Source organism: Channa argus, chromosome 14 (assembly GCF_033026475.1).
Source record: "Channa argus isolate prfri chromosome 14, Channa argus male v1.0, whole genome shotgun sequence".
NCBI lineage: Eukaryota > Metazoa > Chordata > Actinopteri > Anabantiformes > Channidae > Channa > Channa argus.
The window spans coordinates 14,942,776-14,969,350 of NC_090210.1; the positions used below are offsets into that span (position 1 = coordinate 14,942,776).

The 26,575-nt window shown below is 39.1% G+C and overlaps 1 protein-coding gene across 6 annotated transcripts; it reads left to right on the forward strand.

Moving 5' to 3' along the window:
• The first annotated feature begins 115 nt into the window (after window positions 1-115).
• Window positions 116-25,072, forward strand: agla (amylo-alpha-1, 6-glucosidase, 4-alpha-glucanotransferase a). Of its 6 annotated transcripts, none has more exons than XM_067474132.1 (36): window positions 184-261; window positions 1,767-1,843; window positions 2,473-2,600; window positions 4,221-4,431; window positions 4,627-4,796; window positions 5,333-5,536; window positions 8,127-8,308; window positions 8,434-8,545; window positions 9,177-9,303; window positions 9,813-9,915; window positions 10,089-10,186; window positions 10,496-10,635; window positions 10,879-11,066; window positions 13,075-13,198; window positions 14,309-14,472; window positions 14,740-14,841; window positions 15,010-15,165; window positions 15,380-15,530; window positions 15,689-15,813; window positions 15,893-16,005; window positions 16,144-16,278; window positions 17,472-17,602; window positions 17,766-17,902; window positions 18,085-18,218; window positions 18,311-18,486; window positions 18,660-18,762; window positions 18,940-19,063; window positions 19,354-19,455; window positions 19,623-19,734; window positions 20,020-20,155; window positions 20,903-21,015; window positions 21,129-21,340; window positions 21,448-21,545; window positions 21,697-21,784; window positions 22,950-23,083; window positions 23,158-25,072. In XM_067474132.1, the coding sequence occupies exons 3-36, from the start codon at window positions 2,513-2,515 to the stop codon at window positions 23,273-23,275; spliced, it is 4,611 nt and encodes a 1,536-aa protein (XP_067330233.1). In that variant the 5' UTR covers window positions 184-261; window positions 1,767-1,843; window positions 2,473-2,512; the 3' UTR covers window positions 23,276-25,072. The 6 variants fall into 6 exon arrangements, with proteins under 6 accessions (XP_067330236.1, XP_067330232.1, XP_067330237.1 ...); XM_067474133.1 differs by lacking the exon at window positions 184-261 and adding an exon at window positions 374-389; XM_067474135.1 differs by lacking the exons at window positions 1,767-1,843; window positions 13,075-13,198 and adding an exon at window positions 12,638-12,761 and having other exon boundaries at window positions 116-261.
• Window positions 25,073-26,575: the final 1,503 nt, after the last annotated feature.

Sequence of the window (26,575 nt, forward strand, 5' to 3'; positions counted from 1 at the left end):
ACAGAAAGTGTTTAACATATATGCATTAAACGCCTATTTGTTGTTATCGATGAAAAAACAATGACAACAGAAAATATGTTTTTTTTTCTTCTTCTTCTTTTTTTGTTGCGCTTCTGTCCGGCTGTTATGGTAATATGGCCGGCCTGCAGACCACGCCCCCTCAATTCAGCCTTTTTCCATCCAGGAAAAAACCAAGCGAGCTGGTGTTCGACCCCAAAGTGTTCTCCTGTATCTGTGACAGACTCCAGACGCAACTGACAGGTTAGTGGAAATTGACATGTAAACATGTCTTTGCACTGTCGCCTAGTATTGTGAAATATTATTGCATTTCTGCAGCTGGCGGCTGACAGGGCGGAAGACAAACGATATAGCTACGTTTTCTTGCTAAGGTAACAGTTACGTGTTGTGGTTCCTAGTGTAATGTTGACGTGATTCGAAATTCAAAAATAAGACTTATTGTGCATTACGTTCTTAAGTAAAATAACAACTTGAAGGGACCGCCCACTACAGTGCATTCTAACGGGGCCGTCTGGATGAATTAGCAAATGAACTGCAACCTAATTGTGTTGGTTTATAGAAATACAGGTGACTTAGGTGAATTTTATGCTTGCCGATTTTTAAAAGCGCCACTAACAACTAAATGTAGATTGTATTTTTTATTATACGAAATAAAGCCAAGCTAGTAAGCGAGGAAACATCAAACGATGATTTTTTTTCAACGGTATTTGGATTCCAGTCACAAACGGAACTTACGCCTGCCGGTTCCTATATCACCGTTGCGCATTACTACCGATCGCTATCTGTATATGACTGTACGTGTGATTTTCTGTCACCTTTTGTCGGTATGACCCCCGTGTGACATGCAAACTGAGCAGTGGTGGGACAAGTTTTATAAATAGATAGTTTGACATTAACGCTTGGATTCCTGACCTTGTCCCGTTCGGACCGCATCACTGCGCAGACTCAGAGGGAGGGTTCAGTGACTCTGAATCCATCAACCTGCTCCAGTTGTTATAAAGAACTGAACCCGAAGCTCCAACAAAACGATCTGTTTCAATGTCTACTGCCTAGAGAAGTTCAGGGTTGTCATGTCTGACAACATCTTAGGTTACTTTATGGCTACATCTGTGCTCAGATAGTCGTTTTAGGTACTGGCCATGGCCTGTAGGGGTCCATCAGGGAGTTCCAGTCGTCACCAAAATAAATATAGCAAATATAGCAAAATTAATAATTTGTTTTGCCCATACAGTAACTGTTTCCGGGGCACATAACTAATTCCCACAGTTTTTTAAATATATGTTTCCTACTTGTCATTATGGGTCATTGGATTGTGTTTTTAAGTGTGACTCCTATTGTATAAGTCATATTTTTTTACTCAGAATGTCATAAAAAATAGATTTTAGTGGTACAACAACTGTCTGTTTGAATATAGGTACGTACTTCTTTGTATGCCAAAAGTGAGGACCGACTTCCTGCCGATATGTTACAACAAGTTTGCTCAACATCCAATCAACTCATTGCATAAAAAATGTTGTTTACCACTAACGCTTCTTTTTTTCCCCTCTCACTTAGCAATTTATCTGTCTGCTTATTAGGATCCAAATTGTTAACGTAGGTTATTTTGATTAGCGAATTTTGCGTTCAGTCGTGATTTTTTTAATGAGCAGGTTTTTGACAGATTTTATTTACACTTTCATAGTTGTGTTAATCGACTTACGTTGCTTCAAATACTGATTTCTGATTGCCAGACCTTTGATTGCCTACAGTTACAATCAGAATTGAAGAGCAGAAGTATTAAGATGGATTGTAGTTTAATTGGAAGGAAAATGTCCCTAAAAACAAGGTACGTTTTGTGTGGCTAACCGTGTACTAAGTGCATTGCATTTATTTGCTGTACTTACATCTTTAAAGAGAATTAGTCTGTATCCATATATGTGTGTTCACAGGATTATTTGTTTATAATTGCATACCAGTATGTCCTAAACAACACTGGTGACTGAACTACAACAAATCAGGCTGACCTGTACTTTTGAAATCTGAGGTTTACTATGATGTGGCTAGGAATTAAGGACATAAGGGTCAAAATAAAAAGTACTGATTTAAATCTTAGTATCAACAGTTCAACCAGTAGAAATCCAGAGAATATGATTAATCCGAGGTCTGCTTACATCTTATTAAATGGTTATGAGGGATCGACTGTGGGTTGGATTTCCTGCATCTTTTGAAAACCCCTCACTAAGACTTACTTATGAACAGTGACATTTTTTGAACATTTCATCCTGGATTTGTTTATGAGTGCGGTTTGAATGCAGTGTCAGAGTAACACATTTGCAGTTTCAGCATATTACCAATGTGTTACAGTGTGACAATGAATTCCACTGATCTCACAGAAAGGCTGCAGTTGAAGAATGCAGTTGGCTACAAGCTAGAATAGTTTTTTGTTTTTTATAAACCTGTCTTTCTTCTCTACAGGAGGACGGGGATCAGTTCATTTTAAAAAGATCTTCATAAAATGTTGCCCCAACACCTGAAGCAGATTCGAGTCCTAATGCTCAACGAAAAGGAAAATTTGGAAAGAACTCTGTTCAGACTTGAACAAGGTAATACTTCTTTTAGCCTGCAGCTTTTCATTTACCAAATGACTGAACATTTTGTAATCAAACACAAACAGGCTTGTGAAATAATATATATTCTTTTCAACAGCAAAGTATTGTAGAAGCTGATTCTAATGTCATAGCCAAGTTAGTAGTGGAGACATAGAGGAATGCATTATAAGAGGAGGTGGTTCTAAAGTTTTGGCCACCTCATTCATTTTAAATAGGGTGGGCAAAATGTAATATATTTTACTTTGCTAATTGCTGCATGTTAACTAAGTAGATATACTGTATACTGTACAATCCGATTCAATCCAGTACAGCAGTTCTGCCATAAATTCTAGTTTTACAGTGTTATAAATTTTCAGTTTTAATTTGAAAGTGTCAGAAAAGTGATAATTCTACTATGTCCTTACTAATGAGGTTACCCAATATTTTTGGTGGCCAGTGTTTAAACTTTATTCACTCAATGCATGTAGCAATGCTTCTTGTAGTATTCAAGGTGTTCACTTTGTGTGGATCACAGCTTTCCCACCTGTCCATCACAACATTACAACCACCTAGTGGATTTGATGTTGGGGCTGAGTTTTGCTAGAAGAAAAAGAGAGAGAAACGCTGTATAAATATTTAGAAATTCTTTCTTGAATAATATTTGACAGATAACAGAACAGTTAATGCAAGAACATAGTGTTCAAACTGTTTTATTGTGGAACACTGCTTTAGTGGCACAACTGTGGAAGTCAGACCTTAAGAAATCGTAACACAGTCATTGATTTTGTGAAATGTGTAACAATGAATGGACAATAATGACCTAAATTCAAGTGTTGGGGCAGTGTTGGCGTAAAGGTTACATAGATGCGCGTATTGCTCAGAGGCCATGTGTTCAATTCCTATACCAGCATAAAAACTCTGGGTGGGACAAATGAAAAATTTGCACTTTTCCTCTCCCTCATCAACACCACCGGGCACCATGGTGCGTTTCTGCTGTACTTCCTGGAAAAAAAGAACAGCTGTGAACAGTTGTGTTGCTGAGAGATATGTATGACTTGATAGATGCAGTCTGCTTATTAGACTGAGTCAGGCTATACTGTGTATATACAATCCTCAAAATAACTCTGAGTTTGTGTCTCAGGTATTTTTTTGTTTGTTTATCACAAAGCAGCAGAGCTGTGTATATGGATGTTTTAAATGTGATTCTTTTGCAGTGATGTTACCATGCCAGCACTTGCAAGAGTTTGATTGTGTTATCACTGGTGCACAGAGTAAATGAATCATTTCAAACATGTTCTCTGACTTGTGTTAGTGGTAAATTGGAACACTAACTACAAGTGAACTTTTGAAAAATACCCAGTACGAAATTGTCTATCACGTGTCTGTGTGTACTGAAATTATTGCAACACAATAGGGTAATGTCTGAAAAAGTGAAACATGCGGAAACATGCGGGTGTGAGGTAATATTTAGCTGCGTTTGTAAAAACCGTTAGGGGCAGGTGACATTTATGTCCCAAGATGGTCAGACATGCATTAGATGTTGTGTGTACAGAACAGCAACATAGCCGATTAACACTATAAAGAATCAAATTTCTTTTATGTATGGAATAGTCAAAGCATCGCTTTCTCCTTCAGGTTTTGAACTGCAGTTCCGCCTAGGTCCAAGTCTTCAGGGCCGCAGGGTTAAGGTGCACACCAACTACCCACTTGAAGGACAGCCTTTTCAACGGAACACTTTCCGTGCTTTGGAGTGGAACTACCCATCAGGAAAAGAGGATGACTCTGATAAGTTCTGCTCTCTGGACCTCAAGATGGCTGGGTCCTATCAGTACTACTTTGGATGTGGGTAAGAAACTCCTGATAATGTACTACAGGCTCAGATTTTATTATGTGCAATCGTACCATAGCACATTATCGCTGTCATGGAGGAGTGTTCATTGGCTTTCTGGACATTCTTTGGGAGTCTCCTCTGTGACTATGACTCATTTATTGTTGATTCATTTTGACTGTATTATTATTTATTGTGTTTTATTTCTTGCAGAGACACAGAGAGGTCAGGGGGAGGATACATAGTGGTTGACCCAGTTCTTCGTGTTGGAGCAGACAACCACGTCCTACCATTAGACTGCATCACCATCCAGACTTACCTTTCTAAATGTCTAGGACACTTGGATGATTGGCCAGATAGACTAAGAGTATCCAAGGAGTCAGGTGGGTGTGGTTGTGTTTCTGTAAAAACGGTTTAGGGTCACACTGGGTAAAAGAACCCTGAATTAGTCATAGCTTCTCAAAAATAAAAACACCCCTGAATCAACTCAAGTTTGTGTAACTGTACAAAGTGGACAAAAACTGCACAAAGTACAACTTTTGAGGTCACCAGATGTCACTGGACTACATTGACTGACAGTCTTTGTTTATAGTGTCACCCACTCAAATGCACTCTAACTTCTAGCTTCGACTTTTATCAACTATTTTTATAGTAAATGTTTCGGCTATTTTAGCAAAAGCAAAACTCAGCTAATTCAGATATTTTAAAATAGTTCAGCTTCAATTCAGCTTTCAGGAAAAGCAAATATTTCAGCAAAAACAGTTCAGCTTTTTTCAGCTTTGCTTAGAAAATCCTTTCAGTGCTAAAGCAGGGCAACAGGGCATTTTCTATTTGGAAATGCTTTGACTAGTTTTAATATCAAAAACTTAATAATGCAGTGTATTTCAGTAAATGTTTCCATGGCATTTTCTTTTCCCAGGGTACAACATGATCCACTTGACTCCTCTGCAGACTCTAGGAGTGTCCAGGTCCTGTTACTCTTTAGCTGACCAGCTGGCCTTCAACCCTGAGTTCAGTCCAGAGGGTCGGAGCTACAGCTGGGAAGATGTGGGGGCACTGGTGGAGAAGATAAGAAAAGAATGGAACATGCTCTGTATTACAGATGTGGTGTATAATCATACTGGTGAGTGAGCATGTATCCTATTGAAGTGAGATTACCAATGAGCATACCGCTTTACCACCATCAAAATATAAGCCTAAGACATACTAAACCTAAATGTGTGTGCTATGAAATATATATTTTACCTAACTTCCATGATCCTGGTGTCTATTCCAAAACAGCACAAGTCAATGCTAGTTATAACTACATTTATAGAGATCCACTCTATTCACATAGAATGCTTTTTCCACCCAAAATTTCCTTTCAATTCCAGGCCATTATAAGCTGGTACAGGTGTTCTGTTGAGCAACAGAGGGCTATAATATACCTACATTACTTAGGAATGAAAGTTTTTTTTCAGATTTTTCCAGTACAGTTTCTGTTGCTGCTGTTTATGCAAACACATTGCAAACACACCATATATTTCTCTCTTCTTATCCTCCTGTCAGCTGATTTTAGTTGTTAGTTGAACAACCTGCTCACAACCTGCAAACAAACACAATCCACATTGGCAGGTACAAATCTATGTTGTTTGGATGACAACTGAAAAATTGCTGGAGTGGTTCACAACTGCGTAAATGTATCCACCTATGACTAAATATTATTTAGTTTATCAGTGGAGTGCACACCCAGTCGCTTCACATCCAGTAACGCACTGCTCTTGAAGAATGTTGAGAGACACAAGAGGACACAAGAGGATGGCCCAGAAGAAGCAACACTGCAAGACCAGAATCAGCATTGTACCTACACCTGAAGGACAAAGGACACTCGTTGAGGATGACAATGTACATATTTTGGACAGAGAAGACAGATGGTATGAGAGAGGAGTAGATAGAGCCATATATGTTCACATGGTTAATCCTTCTCTCAACAAAGGAGGAGGCTTCAGGACAACACCTAACGATCCCCATCTTAGGTGTTTAGGGAGTTCAACTCAATTCAACTTTATTTTTACAGCACCAATTCATAATTCATAAGTCATAAGTCATTCAGTCATATCAACGCACTTTACATAATAAAGTCAAGACTATACAGATATGTAAAGAAAACCCAAACAAATCCCCCTTGAGCAAGCCTATAGGCAACCACGGAGAGGAAAAACTCCCTTTAACAGAAGAAACCGCCAGCAGAACTGGATCAGGGTGGGTGGCCATCTGCCTTGACCGGTTGTGGTGAGTGGAAAGTGGAGGAGCACAACTACGGGATAACTATTCTAGATTTAATGAGTTAAGATTGTAATCGTTACATCTTGATGCCTCCACCCTGTTCCCACCACCCACCTTAAGGAACATATTCAGGTCGGGGTGGGACAAAGCCTAGTCTGGATATAATCAAATCCCCTAGCCACTTCATTCATACTGAAGAAGGTGCTTGGATAAGTAGCAAAACGTTTCTACCCAAGAAGAAAGAAGTCTAGTTGACGCTATTCAGTCTTCTATTAATTTCTATAGTTTCTATGGGTCCTTATGAAGTTTGTATTTTTCCTTATAATCTAATGTTAGATAATGCTGCACTCAAGAAACTCTCTGCCTTCTACTAAAAGGTTTTTGTAATGTAAAGTTTCCACAAACTGGAGGTCTGATCTTAACATGGAAACTTCATTGCTGCTGTTTTTCAGTGCACTGGTCATAATGTTTTAATAAATAAATATATCAGTTTTTTTATTGTTTTGTGTATGGTAGCCTACTAGAAGCCATGTTCTGGTATAGTATACTTTTTAATTTAACATTTCTAAAACCCTAGTTGCACCAAGGAAAATCTTTCTTGTTCCACCTATGTTGTGAAGGAAAATGGTCACTGGAAAAATAACAAACTGAAATACAACATCAATATCCCTACGTCATAGTAGGACTATCAGGAAGATAAAAATATGCAAAATATGTCTTAAAAACACTGTAACTTTTAAAGATCTAGATGGACTCCAGTTAGTCAATTTATGAGTTGCAGGTAACCTTTACCTCACTTCTTACAGTTTAGTCGTGTTCCTGTAGAAAAGATCCAGGAACACTGTGGAAAGCAGAGAAATGTATAGCCAACCAAGAGGCTCAGTCAGAGGTGTGAATAGCCTTTCTCTAATGTTACTGGATTGAGATTTTTATTTTATTTAATTTTTAGGTACATATGTTTTTACATTAGGCGGCAGACACAATCCTATCTAACTTGAGTGATAGATTTTAATGTTAAGCAAGTTAAAAGAAAATGTTTTTTGGAAATCTAGATTGATATCAAGAGTTCAGACTAAATTGGTAAATAGCTCATGTTGGGATCATTATGTTTTCAGTGGCTTATGAATACAATCTAAACACCCAATACACTCCATGCAGAGCTGAACTTGTCGACATCGTGTGTCATCTGCTCATACTCTCTCTCTCATAAAAGGTCAAGCAGTAAAGTGAGCCCGATTAAAAGGTTAAAGACTGATCATGTGGTTGATTTACTGTTTGACTGCCAGACTATAGGTCCTACAAAAACTCTTATTCTCACTGAGAGGGAGTTTGAAGTAAATCTTTTCTTGGTGAAAGTAATTATTCTTAACTCAAAAGTGTCAACAAATTTTAATCAATTTAAAAGCTAAATTAAGGTGACTTTAAATTTTTACTTTGTTTTTACACAGCTGCAAACAGTGTGTGGGTAAGAGAACATCCCGAGTGTGGTTACAACCTGGTGAACTCTCCCCACCTACGTCCAGCCTGGGTCTTGGACAGAGCCATCTGGCATTTAACCACCAGAATAGCAGAAGGACGATACGCAGCAAAAGGACTTCCTGCTGACATTACCAAAGAGAGCCATCTGAATGTGAGTACACACAGCTGTGTAGTTCATGAAAGAGATGCAGATGTGCTTTCGACACCACATCTTTAAAGAGATGACAGATCCCAACCATATCAGTTCACCCTCTTTATGTTGATTTTTTTTATTAGGCCATCCGCAGTGTGCTGTGGCAGGACGTGTACCCTGAAATTAAACTGTGGGAGTTCTACCAGGTCAAAGTGGAAAGTGCTGTGGAGCAGTTCAGAATCCTGTTACAAAACGGTGTGTTAATCAGTGAAGATTAGAAGTAATACCGAAAACCTTTTGTAAACTTTATACATTAATGGTGGCATAACATAAAATACAAGCAGTTTGAAGAGCAGTTTACACTGTGGATGATGTGTTCAGGCAAAGAATTGCTCTGTAGGTTTGTACAGTGACAGCACTCTGAACCCTGTTGAAATAAACAATGGAGAAAACGGAAATAAATCAATCTGAAATGCAAGACAATCCTTTGTATATAAATTAAAACAGAAGTGAGTCAGATGCACTCGATACGAGCAACTGAAAACAAAGGCCTCATGTAAAAACTGTTCACTATAAGTCTGTTTTTTAATTATAAAACAAACCACTGTACATTATTCAACCTCAAAACTCTAAAATACAGATTTGTCCACATTCATCTGTACTTTGTTAATAAGAAATTTCCAGTGTGCTGTACTAATTTGGAACAGGAAGCGATTCCAAACACTCTATTCAGTGACAGATGGATGTGGTTGTACTTCTACTACTTTAACTGATTACATTTCTACAGCAGTTACATGTATTTGATAACCTGGTAATCACTGATATCCCTAATAGAGATATTTAGCCAAAATGTTATTTCGTAATATGTTTTGTGTTGTGTTTTTAGGGAGCAAGCCAGACAGGAATAAGACTGGGGGGAAAGCTGGCCTGAAAATCATCCAGGACCTGCAGTACCGTCGTTATGGCAACACAGTGGACATGGACTCAGCTCTGGAGACATTTGTGCCTCACAGGTCTGATTTAAGATGTTACTGTTTGTTATTGTTTAAATATTCGGTGACAATTTTGGTTGTTATTTCGACTTGTTTACGTGAATTCAAATCTACTGATTTAGAAAAATTTAAACCTCTTTTTCTTAACTGCTCAAAGGGTTTATTTTTTTAAGAGAAATTGATCTAATACACAGATCATTAAATATTTTCTTAGATATTTTCACCTATTTATTTAATTTATGGAAAGTGAAGTTGATAATGCTGTACTGTATATGGATGTTTCTACTACAGACAGCTTTTACCTTACTTAACGAAGACTAAGGAAGTCTCTCAATGAGCTTTTGTTCGTATTGACATTTAATTGTTTGTTATAAACGATAAAGTTGTGTGAACAGGTTCAGCTGTACAAACATTTTGAAACTGTTATTCCTGACATGGCAACTCCTTCTGACATTTTTCTGTTTGGTATGTGTATATATTGAAAAGTGTTTTTCTTGTAATTATAAGTTTTCCACATGTTCCCTTTGTAGTTCTTCCCCACAGCACATCGAGGAGTGCTGTGGCTGCCTGAAACAGAAACTCAATGAACTGAATGAAGAACAATACCACATCGTCCACCAGCATCAAGAGCAGGTTGGGGCAGGGTTTTGAGCAGGGTTTTCATCATTTTGGCACTACAAATATGAAATATATTATCAGTGGTTTTTGGGTGTTAACTGGCAGTTTGTATTTAGTCATTTTGTACAGATATTTTAAGTATCTGTATATTGTATATGAAAATTTTCAATCATGCTGCTTATCTCTAGGCTGCTAACTGCATTGTTGGAAATGTAGTTTACGAGCGTCTAGCTGACCATGGACCTAAACTGGGTCCTGTGAACAGGAAGAAACCTCTGGTTACCAGGTAATATAGAAAAAAAGTAAAAATAACTGACTAGGCAGAGCAAGAAGATTGAGAGGTGGATAGCTGGAAATGGATTCTTAATTGATGCTTACAGTAGATAATTTTTTAGATCACAATTCCAATAAGTTTTATATTATGCGGTCATCTACAGTTAGTTTGTAAAAGCAGAAATATTTGGTAGACGGTGGTGGGCACAGAATGCTTTTTTATTTTCCTGTATCTCCCTGAAAATGCTAAATTTTCTTAGTAAAGTTACTGCTGCGGGATGGCGTCTTAGTGGATCTTACTGTATTTATCCATCTGTTTCAGGTATTTCACCTTCCCGTATCAGGACATGACTCTAAAGCAGGAGATGCAGCTACTGGACAAGCCTGATAAGACATGTCACTTCTTGGCTCACAATGGTTGGGTGATGGGTGACGATCCACTGCGCAACTTTGCTGAGCCAGGTAAACTCAGAAATCAGCTGCATAAAAATGTCAATATAGACAGAGACTGAAGTATATGCAGTTGTGAAAACATCCAGTAATTAACATGGGAAGGGGAGTCTAATTTTTTCTCTTGCATAACTCATAACCTTCAGGCAATGAGGCCATAGTAAAAACCACTGCATATTGTACTGTATATTGTTTTCTCTTGAAGGCACAATAAGTAATTGTATTAGCATTGACGTGTGTCTTTGCTCTGTGTAGGCTCTAATGTGTACCTGCGCCGGGAGCTGATCTGCTGGGGTGACAGTGTCAAACTCCGCTATGGCAACGGACCTGAGGATTGCCCATACCTTTGGGCCCACATGAAGAAATACACTGAAATCACAGCCAAATATTTCCATGGAGTCAGACTAGACAACTGCCACTCAACACCATTACATGTAGCTGAGGTATTGTCTTATTTTTTCATAGTGTGAGAACATTAAGTGCAGTTCTTTAAATGCATTAGTTATCCACCTTATTTCTAGCCCCAGTGATTCTTTGTGTACAGTAAATCATGGGTGTGACCTCTGGTAATTTATTTTCACTACACAGGAGTCTGTGAGAGAAGTAGACACATGCCCTTTTGCTAAATTAAACATGTGGGAGTCCAGTCCTTTACACCTCATACAGAACAGTGTGTCCTAGTTCTAATGTCACTGAGAGATAGAAGATTATGGGAAAAAAGTGGCCTTGAATAACATACAGTAGCTTATTTACGTACTTACAATGATTCCATTGCTACAGACAATGAAGCTCTGAGGTGAAACTCATTAATTTCACAGTAATTGAAGTAAGTTAGTTTAAGGTAGGGATTGAAAGAGACTAGGGGGGAAATTTTAGTCAACCAAAGTAAAATGTTTGTTGCACAAACCTCCTTTGAACTGTAATGAAAGCAGTAAAATGTTGTCAATGTGCCTACATTTGAAATCAAACTTACAGTCGTCACTCTGGTTTGAAGGACCCAACCCATTTTTCTCTAGTGTCTTTTCTAGCACAACCTCAAAGTGAGATGAGTTTTTCCCCCACTGCCTACTTGTCATGGGAAATGGGAGCACATTTAGGTGACCTTGTTTAGATTTTTTAAACCTCTTCTATTTGAATTATTGTTCTTTAGCGGGCAATGATATTTTTGCTTGTCTACATACTTAAATCTTACCAACACAATGGGCCTCATTGTACAAATTGTGGTTGACTGAATGTTTTCAGGCTTTACAACATTCAAAATCTTTGATTTATTAATAAATTAGCCAAATTTATTAAATAACTATAAAAATAATGCCCTTTCATTCTCATCAAACACTGATACAGTAATAAATATCATCCAAAAAGTCATCTTACAGTTATGAATTAAATTAACTTAGACTTGATGTTACTAAATGCTGAAATCTGCAGCAAATCTCTCATCTTAGGCTGACAGAGGTCTTTTTCCACTGCCTGATCCCTTCTCTATGTTTTGACAATATCAAACATTATTTTTTACCTAAAACACAATCTGTACCTCACTGAATTCTATTCACCAAGCTTCTGATAAATGAAATTTTCTCCAGTGATTTCTCCCTTGGAACACCTACCAGCAAACACATTTCTTAATCTAGAGAAATAGAGGGACACGCACAGTGTGCAAAGTAAGAACATTTCTGAGCACACTATAGTGAAGGGGGCGCAATGAGTTCTCCCCATTATGACTGAGGAGACAGTATGATTGAGTTTTCTGTTTAAGGGCGGCTCATGTGAACATGATACGCATTACATATCTGGATTTGGTATATAGTTGCTGTACCTAATTTATATTTTGTAGCTTTGGAATGAAAACATGTTTCTGCATCCTCACCTCAACTTTTAGAAAAGTTAGCTAAGAATACTCATTAAGGGAGAGCAGAACAAAAACTGTACATATTGTATGTTAGCTAACATACCCTGTTAACAGCAGACTTCTCTTTTCTCTGTGTCTGTAACACTGGTGTGTTGTCCTGTCCAGGCCATGCTAGATGCAGCCAGAGCGGTCAGATCCAATCTCTATGTGATAGCTGAGCTGTTTACAGGCAGCGAGCTGATTGACAATGTGTTTGTAAACCGGCTGGGAATTAGCAGCCTTATACGAGGTACTCGCATGGACTAACGTTGTGCTATTGTCTCTTTCTTCTCTTTTCACTGCATTGTTCTTCATTCTGCCCCTCTGAAAACAAACGCCCCCCTCTCTCTTTTGCTATTTCCACTTGGACTGTCTGACTGCATGGTGTGGTTACTTGGTTACCTGGTCACTAACTGGCTGTATCCCCTTCACACTGTCTGTCATCCTCTTCATCCTCTTTCTCAACTTTTTTTTGTTTGTTTTTTTGGTTGTTGTCTTCTACCCTTCCCCTCCCCTCCACTGACTGCTTGGGTTCGTTGTGTTGCCTGGCTGTGGTTGACCAGTTCATGCTGGACGTGGCCAGAACAGTTTGTCCTAACTTGTATGTGGTGGCTGAACTATTCACCGGCAGTGAGGACCTGGATAATGTTTTCGTTACCAAGCTAGGGATCACATCACTAATACGAGGTACAGTATGTATGTGTTCAAATTGCATGAATACTACACACACCTACATACACAATATATTCAATAACAGTTTGAAGAGTTTGGAATGGTAACAACAAAGCAGGTATTTATGATGCATTTATGATATACAGTCAGTTTGAAAGGTTTTCAGACCCCTTATCTGTTTGCACATTTTACTGCATTGTAAATTTATTGTAAAATGGAAAAAAATTACATTTAGATTATCATTTTACACGGAATAATCCACAATGACAAATTGACAAAAAAATTTGTTTACTATTGTAGATTATATTATAATTATTATATATTATTTATTTTTATTAAAATCAAAAAACTGAAACCTTGAACTTTCAGTTCATTGCTTTGTAGAAGCCCCATTAGTTTTAGTTCTAGTACAGGTCTGAATCTTCTTGGGTAAGTCTGGGCTTTGTTTGGACCACTCAATGCACTCTGTGATTATTGATTAGTTGTTAGTCACAACAATATATCTTCCTCTCAGTTCGTATTTGCCCAGTGTCCTTTTGTTCTCAGAGTCCTTTACTTGTTTTTTGACACAGTGTAACCAGGATGTGGCTTTAATCTGAGCACCCGAAACCATAAAACTCTGATTGATGGTGTTTCTCTGTGTGGTTGTGGAGGTCTTCAGAGAGCTGCTTTTTAAAGTTATACCCCAGGCAGGTCTTCAGTCTGTTTCAGGGCCACCACAGGGATACATACACAGACAGACAACTGTTCGAATTGTGACCCTTCTAGCTGTGAGGTGGCAGAGCTAACCCTGCAATTTTTTGACGTTTTAAAATAACTTTACATTCAGTAAAATGTGCAACAAGTGATGGGGACTGAATACTTTCCAAAGTGATCTTATTTTTACACAGATTGGGGACAGATCAAAGTAAAAAAAAAATCAATGTGCAGTGTGTTAATGAGGTGTTATCACAGATTCTGCAAGTGTGTTGGGGAACCTGCTGTACAAGCACAATAAATGATGCCTGGTTGAAATGTGATCAGAACTGCACTAAGTTAGAATGTGTGAAGGTGCTGAAGCAGTAAAGACTGTGTTCTGCTCAGTGGTCCCACCTGTCTTACCATCTTACCCTCCAACCTGTCCAGAGGCCATGTCAGCTGGTGACAGCCACGAAGAAGGTCGTCTAGTCTATCGCTACGGAGGTGAGCCAGTAGGAGCCTTTGTTCAGCCCAGCCTGCGTCCTCTGATGCCCTCCATTGCTCATGCCATGTTCCTTGATGTAACCCATGACAATGAGTGTCCCATACAGGTGGGTGTTGTTCAGGATCACATTAGTAAAAGCTTGGGTGACTGTAGATGCTGATGGTGGTTTGATTCTCCTGGGCAGTTCCTCCTGGCAACATATCAAAATTAGACAAGACACTGAACTGATTTTAGTCGTCACTCTGTTGCTGTTTTCTCTATGGCCAGAACCTATAAAACAGAAATAATATGCACTCACTGTGTAAAATATTTTCAATGTTTCCAGTTGTTGGGTATATAACCTAATGGTTTTGGTTTTGACTCTGTTTCATAGCTGCGTTCTGCGTTAGACTCCCTCCCCAGTTCTGCGATTGTCTCCATGGCTTGTTGTGCTACCGGCTCCACCAGAGGATATGATGAATTAGTCCCACATCAGGTTACATCCAAACACACATATTCTGTATTTTACTACTATGTGATATAGTTTTGCTAAACAGCATTTCCTAGCATTTAGCAAAATTGTATTTTATTTAAAAAAAAAATAGCAAAACAAAATTTAGTGCAAATGGTAAAAAAGTATTTAAAGCCACCTTTTTCCGTGAAGATCTCTGTGGTGAAGGAAGAGCGCTTTTACCCCAAGTGGAACCCTTCTGCGACCCCCACCTCCGCTAGTGAGGTTGGATTTCCGACTGGCATCATAGCTGGGAAACTGGCGCTGAACAAGCTTCACCAGGAACTAGCTGCCCAAGGATTCATACAGGTACACAACAACAGTGTATGGTATGTACACAAAACAAACAAAACATCGCCTCTGATTGAAATGTTAGAATTAATTTGCCATTCCACTTACTGTTTAAGGTTGTTAATATGGAACATGTTCAAATGTACCTGTTTGGTGCTGCGAGCTAACTGAACTACATTTGCTAGACATTTATCATTTCAAATCTTTAACCTCTAAACATTTGTCTCGTCAGGTGTATGTAGACCAAGTAGATGCAGATATAGTTGCAATTACTCGTCACTGCCCCAGTACCCACCAATCTGTGGTGGCAGTGTGCAGGACGGCCTTCAAGGACCCCAAAACTCACCAGTATGACCAAAACGTCCCCCCCATGTTCATACCTGGTATGGTGATAATGTCACATTTCTTTATCAAAAATGTTTTTAGATATAACTGCATCATAGCACCTATTATGTTTTTCACTTACACTTTTTTTGCACTATATGAACTTTCTAATTTCCCAACCAATTTACCCCACTGCTATTTATTTCCCTCTCACCAGGAAAGATTGAGGAAGTGGTATTGGAGGCCAGGACAGTGGAAAGGCATGCTGGGACTTATAAGAAGGATGACAACTACATCAACGGCATGCCAGAATACACTGTGGAAATAAAAGAGCATATACCAGTAAATACCACTTCAGTCATTTGTAGGACCACTGTAATCCTGAGTGAAGTGTCAGTAAATTAATTACATGTGTATATAGTTGCAGGAGAGTAAAGTGGTGAAGCAAGCTGGGGTGACATCAAAAGGTCGATCAGAGTTTGTGCAAGAAATCACCTTTCAAAAGTTAACACCTGGTAGTGTCATTGCCTTCAGGTAAAACACACACACACACACCTACCAAAACTGGTATATCATTTTTGTTATCATTCCTACACTGGTTTATTGAAAGCTGATTTATTAGCATTGTATATTCTACCAGTTGTTAGTTACAATAATTTCCCATTCTCACAGGGTTAGTTTGGACCCCAAGGCCCAGAAGCTGGTGGGGGTGCTGAGGTATTATCTGTCACAGTTCAGCCCAAAGTACAGAAGAGGCAGCATTGTAGATGAAAATCCACCAGAAATACTTCAGAAACCACTGGCACAGTGAGTAAACATATCACTCATGCTTGGATACCAGGGTCCGCATACAGTACTGTATGTAATATTAGGAGCAGCACTTAAGTGTTTTTGTACAGCACCATACGGGAGGTATAAAAAGTATTTAGGTGACATACAATGACAATAAATGTAAAAAAAAGTGAGATCTTGGTGAGATTTCAAAACCTGACAAACAAACAAAAAAGGAAAGCTGGCAACAGGAATGACTTGCCAATCAGACAGTAAGTCTTTGAGTTGGATGTTATTGATGTGTGAGAAATGCTCATTGCTCATTTCTCTGTAACTTTGTTTCTGATGGAGGCATTCATCTATCATTTTTGCTGGTAAATGCACAGTTTTTGACTGCCTCGCTTATAGTTTATTTCTGGTTGCCAGTTGATTGTCATGGGCAAATTTTTAATTCGGTCAGATATCAGAAATGTCATTTACAAATGTACAGTTTCATTTTCAGAGCTCAAAGATCAGGGCTGAAGTAATTGCTGTAACAGCAATGAAAAGTCCTGCAATACATTTTGGTCTTAAAAATGAAGAGTGAATCAGGTGTTATCAGCACAATGTACCTGTATTTAATATCTTTGGAGGTGGAGCTTTAAGTCTGATATAATGCTGCTTTTTAAAATAAACTATAACAAATCAAATATGCATTAAATTAAATCTGTGACACTGCAGAGCGCTCTGATTTGAGCTCGGCTAGTTTGATATGTTGTATTAATAAATGCACCTACTTAAAGACTTTTTTTTTAAAGTTGCAGCTACAATGAACCAACCCACTCCTACCACTATAACTGCTGCTGCTGTTTGCTAGTCAAGAATGTTCATTTACATATACTACAAATGACAAAATGAAACTATTTCTATTCTTTTCTTGACTTTTTCATTTTTGTCTAATCAAAACTAAAGTACAAATAGGTTTAATAGTACTGTTAAAGTACTATCTGTCACAGTATTAGTATTATTAACATTTTAACAATACCCTGGTAGCAATTAAAGCTCTAGTCTGGCATTCAGAGAGATAGAATAGAATAGAATAGAATAGAGTGTAGGTCATCTATGCTTTGAACATGGACTGCCTTCAGTTTTGTTTATGTATAATACTTTGAATATTAGAAATACCTAATGTAGGTTGTAGTAAAGCCAGACGTTTGAACTATCGTGTTAAATTTGTGTTCGTTTAACAGGCTGATGTCCAACCTGACATTAGCAGACCTGAATGTCCTGTTGTTTCGCTGTGAATCAGAGGAACAAGAAGACGGTGGAGGCTGTTACAATATCCCGGGCTGGGAGAGCTTCAAATATGCAGGACTACAAGGTAGATCTAGACTAATATATGAAGCTGCACTAGCAGGAACCGGTTACACATAGTATCTACAGTAGTTCAGCGTATTAGGAAAATACAATGTTTAGCTGTGTTGTTGCTTACTAAATTTTGACAGGAATGTAAATATGGTTGTTGTTGTTGTCTGTTGTTGCAGGTTTGATGTCGGTTTTGGCCGATATCCGTCCTAGCAATGACCTAGGCCACCCTGTATGTGCTAACCTCAGGCAAGGAGACTGGCTGATAGACTTTGTCTCTAACAGACTGATAAACAGAGAGGGACAACTTGCACAGGTGAGGTCTTAACGGCCAAATTTAAAAAAAATGTAGGCACATAAACAGTTTTGGTTTGAAGCATTGTGATCCATCTCTGAGGTTTCCTTCTGTGTAGTTTAGGCAGTAATTACAGTAATGTGGGAGCATGTGTGCAGTATTGTGTCTTTCTGAAAACAGTGTTGTTGTTACTGTGTCTGCAGGTGGGTCAGTGGTTGGGAGCCATGTTTAACTATCTAAAGCACATCCCACGTTACCTTATTCCCTGTTACTTTGATGCCATCTTGGTGTCAATCTACACCACAGCCCTGGATGCAACTTACAAACACATGTCAAGGTATTATGAGATAAGACAATGAGACCCCTAAGGCAGACTTTTTAAAAAGCTAGACATTTTGAATTTGCTGTTGACTTTATCTCTCTATTCAGTTTCATCCAAAATGGCTCCACCTTTGTTCGTCACCTGGCGTTGGGTTCAGTTCAGATGTGTGGGGTGGGACGCTTCCCTGCCCTCCCTCCCCTTTCTTCTAAATTAGACGACGTTCCCTATCGTGTCAATCCAATCACGGGTGAGAAGGAGCAGTGCTGTGTCTCATTGGCCGCAGGTAACTTTGCAACAGTGTTTGTATTGTTTCTGTAATTTAAAATGAATACTAAACAGTTTTATGTAGCTTGTATAGATTTGTAGAATTCAATGAGATAATAATGGAATATTTACTTTACACTAGAGAAATGTTTAGATGTTGTTTAACTGATGATGATAAAAATGTTTGTTTAGGCCTTCCTCATTTCTCATCTGGGATTTTCCGATGCTGGGGCAGAGACACCTTCATCGCTCTCAGAGGGTTGATGCTTCTCACTGGGAGACACACTGAGGCCCGGTAATGTGTATAACACACATATCTACTGTATATTCACAGATGTGACTTTGATAAAAAGTTTTCTTTTTTATCACATAAAGGTCTTATGCTTTAATTTGAAAGTCAACACCATATCCCTTTTGTCAGGCAGTTTGTCAACAGTGTTAAATGTCTTTATGCTTTTGATGGTTTCCATAGTAACATCATCCTGGCTTTTGCCGGAACTTTGCGTCACGGTTTAATCCCCAACCTGCTGGGTGAGGGTCGCGGTGCCAGATACAACTGCCGTGATGCTGTATGGTGGTGGCTGCAGTGCATTCAGGTAAGCAGGCACACACAAACACACACACACACACACAAACACACACACACACACACACAGTAAAACATAAAGATGTGAAAGTGAGAAACATTAGCTGTTGGTGAAATGACCCTCACCCAGTAGACAGCATATCTGGGAAGACTTTAGAGTTTAGCTCTGGTTTCACATTCATCAGGCTTATTAGGAACTCTTTGAAAATTAGTATTGAAAGGGAGAGGGTTATGCAGCTTTTCCACTTGGTTTAGTTTCCTGTTATAATTACCTGCACATGTTTTGGTGCTTTTGTTCAGGATTATGCTACCCACGTTCCCCAAGGTCATGATATTCTCAAGTGTCCAATTACACGCATGTACCCTACTGATGACTGTGAGCCTCGTAAACCTGGAGATGTGGTATGTACACATACACACAATGATGTGTGTGTCTACTGTCTGCTATAACGTATTTTTTTTTGATGATGAAATTATCGATTGTTCTGTTTAATCACTTCTTCTATCCACATAGATGTTCAGATGTGTATATTCACATGTACTTTGTGTAACTGTGTATGCGAATGTAGGAGCAGCCTCTTTACGATGTGATCCAGGAAGCTCTCCAGCGTCACCTAGAAGGAATTTCATTCCGAGAGAGAAATGCTGGACCCAAGATAGACATGCACATGAGAGATGAAGGTAAGTGTGTGTATGTGACAGACTATACATGTTTATTACTGTCCAACAGAATAATGTACACAGAAGTCTCCCAGAATCAAATATAATGAATGGAGTCAAGGTTTAGCACTTCAAGACAGCATGAATGCTTTCTTTTACTGATCTCTTTTGATTTAATAATCTTCTTGTATAATGTACATATTATACATCCTGCATTTGCACAGACTTCAGTGACTTCGCTCCAACAGGTTTCAATACTACCCTTCATTAGCATTTCAAGTTCTGAGCTTGCACCCTCTGTTTCAGGGTTCAACGTGGTTGTTAAGGTGGATCCAGCCACAGGCTTTGCCAGCGGAGGAAACCGCTTTAACTGCGGCACATGGATGGACAAAATGGGAGACAGTGAGAGAGCAAGGAACAAAGGCATGCCTGCTACTCCAAGGTGATATACAGAAACGCATTGCACACATTAGCGCTCACACCCTTTTTTACAATGGCAATTCCCCTTGAGTTTTTTTAGGAAACCAGATGGAAGCAGTTATTTCTCATTGTATGTGGCGTAAACATTTTATTTGATTTAATTCAGTTCTGAATGATAGGATAGTCTCTCTCACACATTTCCTGAAATTCACTGGATTTTACCCAGAGACAGACTTTGAGTACACAAATGTCCATGTGGAACGCCCCGGACTTTATCCTGCAAGCCCCTAGTGCAAAGTCCTGATTATTAACATGAGCCTGTGTTTGGACGGAGCAGGCTGATTTGTCCCAAATTGTTGAGAGGATTTTAAATGAGCAAACTGGTGTGTTGACGACATTTCTATCTGCCACAGAGTTGTTTGTTTATTTAATTTTTTTTTTAATGTACAGCTTCAATGTGCTGTAAACAAAAGCACTGACCTCCTACTGAAATTAAGTGGTGTTTCCCACATGAGGACGCTTCTGACTCGGACAATCTCCTGTGTGATGTGTGAAAATGACAACATTGTCCAGCATTCATATGTAAAACAGGTTTATCTGAGGATTTGCTGTTTTATATGCTTGCAATTGAATATCTGAAGGGATTTAAATAGTTGGTAGAACAAAACATCACTTAAATTTGTTTCAATTTCATTTACTTGTGATACTAATGAAAGCATAGTTGGATGAATCGGGTTGGTTATTTGGTTTTCTGTGACTTTGTGTGCAGAGATGGAGCAGCGATTGAGATAGTTGGTCTCAGTAAGTCAGCTGTTCGCTGGGTTGTGGAGCTCCACGGCAAAGGACTGTTCCCTTATGATGGAGCTAAGATACACAGAGATGGTATTACACACAGACACACTGATATTGCCACTAATTTTCGACAATAACACGTCTAAAATTCAAAAATGCATTTACTCATCTGACCAGAAGAAATGTTTCCACCATCCTTCCAGGTAAGGAAGTGTTCATCTCCTACTCCCAGTGGAACCAGCAGCTCCAGCAGTCCTTTGAAGCAGCTTTCTGGGTGTCTGGGGACCCTAAGGACCCCAACGAGAAACGCCCTGATCTGGTTCATAAAAAGGGCATCTACAAAGACAGTTATGGAGCCTCCAGCCCCTGGTGTGACTACCAGTTGAGACCAAACTTCACTATCGCCATGGTGGTGGTAGGTAGAAACACACGAACAGGTTTCCAAATCAGGCATTTTACGCAGTAGTAGAATCAGTCTTCAGTCTGTTGCTAAGGTAGTTGACATTTTATCTGTCCTTTAAGGCTCCGGAGCTGTTCACAGTGGAGAGAGCCTGGAAGGCTTTAGAGGTGGCTCAGAAGAAACTACTGGGACCACTGGGAATGAAAACACTTGACCCTGAGTAATACATCATCACCTATTGTACTCATCTGTTTTTAAGTGAAACCGTATCTTACAGTTAAAGTTAAAATACATATTCTGACTTGTTTAGCAGCAGTAGATGGATTTGTTATTATAAACTCATCATGCTGACAGTGTCTGTGTTGTCCTAGTGACATGGTTTACTGTGGGATCTATGACAATGCACTGGACAATGACAACTACAACGTGGCAAAAGGTTTCAACTACCATCAAGGACCGGTGAGTCAGACCCACCTCTGCTGCTGCTGCTGCTGCTGCTGCTGCTGGTGGTAACACAGTTTAACAGGAGCTGCAGTGTCCCACTTTGATGTTTCCTGAGGCATTGTTGGGAAAGTTGGCTATAAAAAGTAATGCATTACAGATTAATAAAATTTATTAATTTTGTAACAAATGTCCTAAACTGGGCTGAAAAATCCTAAAAACATCACTGTAAACCAGGCAGTGCAAACCTGACAACAGTCCTCAACTTTGATCGCTGTATGGGGGCTGCACATGGATCCATTGTTACCTGACGATAAACTGGTGACTTTGTGCAAGCACTGTAAAAGATGTGTGGCTAATGCTTAAAGCAATATCTCCAAATGAGCCATTTAAGAAGATGTCACCTGACTGTGTAGTAAAAAAAAAATGCAGCCACTCTCTCATGAATGATGCCTATTTCAGCATGTAATTAAAATGTCTGAGCCACATCATCATAAACCTCCTTACTAAGACATAAGCCCCACAGTGATGGAAACAGTATTTACAGAGCAGTGTTGTTTTGCAACTGTAATGTTACAAGTGTGTTTGGCTTATGCTGCTGTTCCACCCCTACTCGGGTTTGACCTAAATTTGCACTGCAGGTAAGCAAGCTTTACTCTGTTAGAGCCTGTCTCTGATTTGAGAAGAGAAATACTCTTAATGATCCAGTACTGAAAGGCATTCCTGCCATATATAACCCATCCTACACTTAATGGTGTTGCCCTCATTAATGGTAGGAGAGTGGGTTGAGAAATTTGCCAACAGAAGTCAGTCCTGCAATGTGAGAACATGCATAGCAATGGAATGAATGACTGTACAAAAGAGCTTTATTAATATTCAGATGTAATCTCTAAACAATTTATTTCAGTTATTGGAACAGTTATTACTCTAACCAATGACTCCATTACACTGCCTGGAGGACTGTGTAGTCTGCAGACTTCACTTGTTGACCCATCTGGGAGGTCAATTCTTCCAGTTTCTGTGTGGAAAAACCTGCATTTACTGGTTACAGTGGTAGAATGCAGCACAGAGTGGAATAGTAGTGTAATGATGATTCCTGTTTGTGCAGCACTTTCTACTCCAATAAACAAATTGTGTGTGTGTGTGTGTGTGTGTGTGTGTGTGTGTGTGTGTGTGTGTGTAGGAGTGGCTGTGGCCTGTAGGCTACTTCCTGCGTGCTAAACTCTACTTTGCTAAGAAGCTGGGAGAGGAACCCTATATCCAAACAGTAACCCTGGTTAAAAACGTTCTGTCTCGACATTACACTCACCTAGAGAGGTAGGACTGTTACCTGTATTTTACTGCTGTGCATATTTTTCATCTCTCATAACTCTCAACCTCTGCTGTCCCAGGTCTCCATGGAAGGGCCTCCCAGAACTGACCAATGAGAATGGCCAGTACTGCCCGTTCAGCTGTGAGACCCAGGCCTGGTCTCTGGCCACTGTGCTGGAGGTCCTGCATGACTTGTAGGTGACCTCAGTCAGCCTGTCCCACGTCATCCATCCTGCGGTAGTTGAGAGATTAGCCGAAACCCCCATGCTGAAAGGTGACTGTAGAGCTGTGCACCACCACCACCTCCTGTGATCACAGTGGTCTCTATGCTGCATCTATGTGTTGTGGGAAAAACTAGTGTTTTTTAAAACCTGTCTCCATAAAACCACTTGTTCATCACCCACTCAATGGCCTTTATCCCCAAGTTCCCATGTTGTACCATGCTGAATGTATCTGTTACATTGCCCTTCTGAAACCCGAACTGAGCTGTTACATGTAGAAACCTCTTACTTGGCATTGTTCCCACATGACATAAATGCAGTATATGTACAAGTCAACCCATGACAGTATTTTGAAATGAGTACAGCTACAGTTAAGACGGTGCCAGCATTTACACTATGGATCACACTGCTGGTCCATATTAATATCAAGGATTTGATTTTTTTTGCTGTAACATAGTATCTTAATTCAGAATTCATAGATATGTATTCATATATTTTAATGCACATGTGGCTAATGAACCATTATCCCAAAAGTGACCTCTTGCCCTCTAAGATAGGGATCTAACAAGGAATGGTTGTATTCAGCCTTGGAGAATACATTAACATGGATAATCATCATTTGGGATGTATGAATTACCACTGTTCATTAAAAACACTGACTCTCCAGTCATTAGTGTAACAGAAATGGTGGAATGTTATTTTTCAACGTGAACAGTTGCTTTTAGAAAAGTTTTCCTCATGTTGTCTGTGTGTAAGTGACCTACATGCCTCAGGTCACCGTAAGGTGTAGCACCATTGATGCACATTCTTCTCTAAGCTGTTTAAATCTATACTCTTAAGGGCCTTTTACTATAAAGCAAGTACCTAAACCTTCCACCCGATGCCTTTTATACTAGAAAATTTAGATCCTGCTAATCTGTCTTCCAGTTTTACTAGTTCAACATTTCTATTACATGTTCACTCAGCAGTCAACCGTGTATTATTTTCAAACATAAAACTTGGGTAGTGTTATTTTTTTTTTTAAACGGTACCATGCAAGCGCATTGTGTTCTAGAGGTTTCCAAAGGATTGTGTGTGTGTGTGTGTGTGTGTGTGTGTGTGTGTGTGTGTGTGTGTGTGTGTGTGTGTGTGTGTAGCCATGCTGTAAAATATGAGCAGAAACTATACATGCACACACACACACGAAAAACAGGAACTGTACCTCTTCTTGTGTGAGTAGTTTAAAGCTATTTATCTACAACTGTTTTACTTTTACCTGTTGAGTTGTTGAATCTGAGGTCACAAAATATCATCTGGTCTCTTTGTGTCATCTGATATACAGAACACAACAGCATTTTCTGCTCTGTCTGGCAGCTACCAATGGTGAAATAGACCTACTTTGTTGAAAGGTGCACACAAGGGATGATAATAGATCAATTTAAAAAAGACTACTCACAACAAAGATGAATTTTGCAGGATACGATTGGCCAGCAGTGCCAATGGAGAAGAAGCCACACTGCCTGTGAAAAGGCTGGTTTAGTTCAAGTAATATTTACATCTTCAGTCATACGGTACACAGCTCACTCATTAGAACAGTACAATACCTTGTTGTTGAAACAGTATTAAAGATGAACTGAATAACTACAGAACACTTTAAGTATGCGCCATCAGTACAACTGATCCACCCACTGTGACCATACCTGTACCTGCTCTGTAATAATGCTGTTTACTCTGTAGCCTGATGTACCTGGTGTCATAGATAGAGCAATGCTGAATAAACAGTTACAAGATTTCACTCTTGGCCTCCTCTCCTCTTCTCTACTATTGTACTGTATGTGTATCAAAGAAAATACAATAATCCTTAGTTCAAATATTTGTTTTTTCATGATGAGTGAAATTGTTATTATTAAAGAGCTAAGACTTTAACTAATTACTCTTGTTATGTAGGGGCTCATAAGACAAATATGTGTTTTTATCTAGTTGAGTAGAATTTTTTTTTTAAGTTTGATGCTATCATATTGAGGACAGGTTAAGGTTAAGGGCAGAATTAGAAAAGACAAGCATGTGCATTAAGCAGACAGACTTAGCAGGACGCGGAAAGAAGAAATGAGGAAGAGAAGCCTTAAAGAGAGTCAGTGAACGCAGCACAGTAACAGCTATCACAGTGAGTGTTATAGCGGTTACTGAAGTTTCTCTGCTTGTGAGGCTATTTCCAACTGTCCCGAGAACAGCTTCTCAGTTCAAGAATTTGATGTTAAGGATTTTTATGATTCACATGCAGAATCATTACTATAAATACTGCCTACATTGAAATCATACATCCATCATGCAAGCTATTTAAAATGTTCAGATGATGACAGCCCTGTTTCCATAGTAGCTGGGACAGTGAATCTTACCAAAAGGCCGGCCATAAACAATCATATGCTAAATAGCAGTTTGTCTGTTGAGATCTCCTTCAATGGGGATTCTGTTCTCTGGATAGTGACTATGGAGAGCAGAGTTATCGTACAGCCCCAAACCCTGACAGATTTTTCCTCAGCATCAGTTGTTTTTTTGAGGATGCTACAGTGGCTTCAATGTGCAGGAGAGGGTGTGTAAATTGTAAAAAGGCTCTTGTCAAATTCATATTTAATAATTAGGTTCATATTATTCAAGACCATGCAACACTGCACATCCAAAAAAAAAAGGTCAGCCTAAGATCTGGCAGGAAGGTGCATGTAAAAAGCACCCCCTTATATCTCCTTGTTTTATCTACACTGATGGTAAGTAACAAAGTACAAATACTTCATTACTTTAAGTAGAGTTTGCAACATATTTCAGAAATATGCTGCAGCATCAGCTTAATGTTGAGAGGTTATGTGGATGCCTCCCATGACACAATCTTATTTAACAGCACTAGCAGAGATGTTTAGAGTGATGCTCACCCTACTGACCAATCAGAACAAGAGGAATGATTTCCTCTTAATTGGTAACTTTATTAGCATTGTTATTTATTATATAATTATACAATTTGATAACTACAGCTACCTGAAGGGATTCAAATCCATTTAATTCATTTCAACTTTATTTATATAGCACTAATTCACAACTAAATGAATTGTCATTCACTTTACCATCAACTAGTGCTGCTCAAGGGGGATTTGTTGGGTTTTCTCTACATACCTGTATAGTCTTAACTTTATGTAAAGAGGAAAAACTCACTTTAATGGAGGAACCTCCAGCAGAACCAGGCTCAGTCATTGGCTTTAATCGGTTGGGGTGAGTGTGCAGAGCTTGGCAATGTGTAAGGACCTACAAA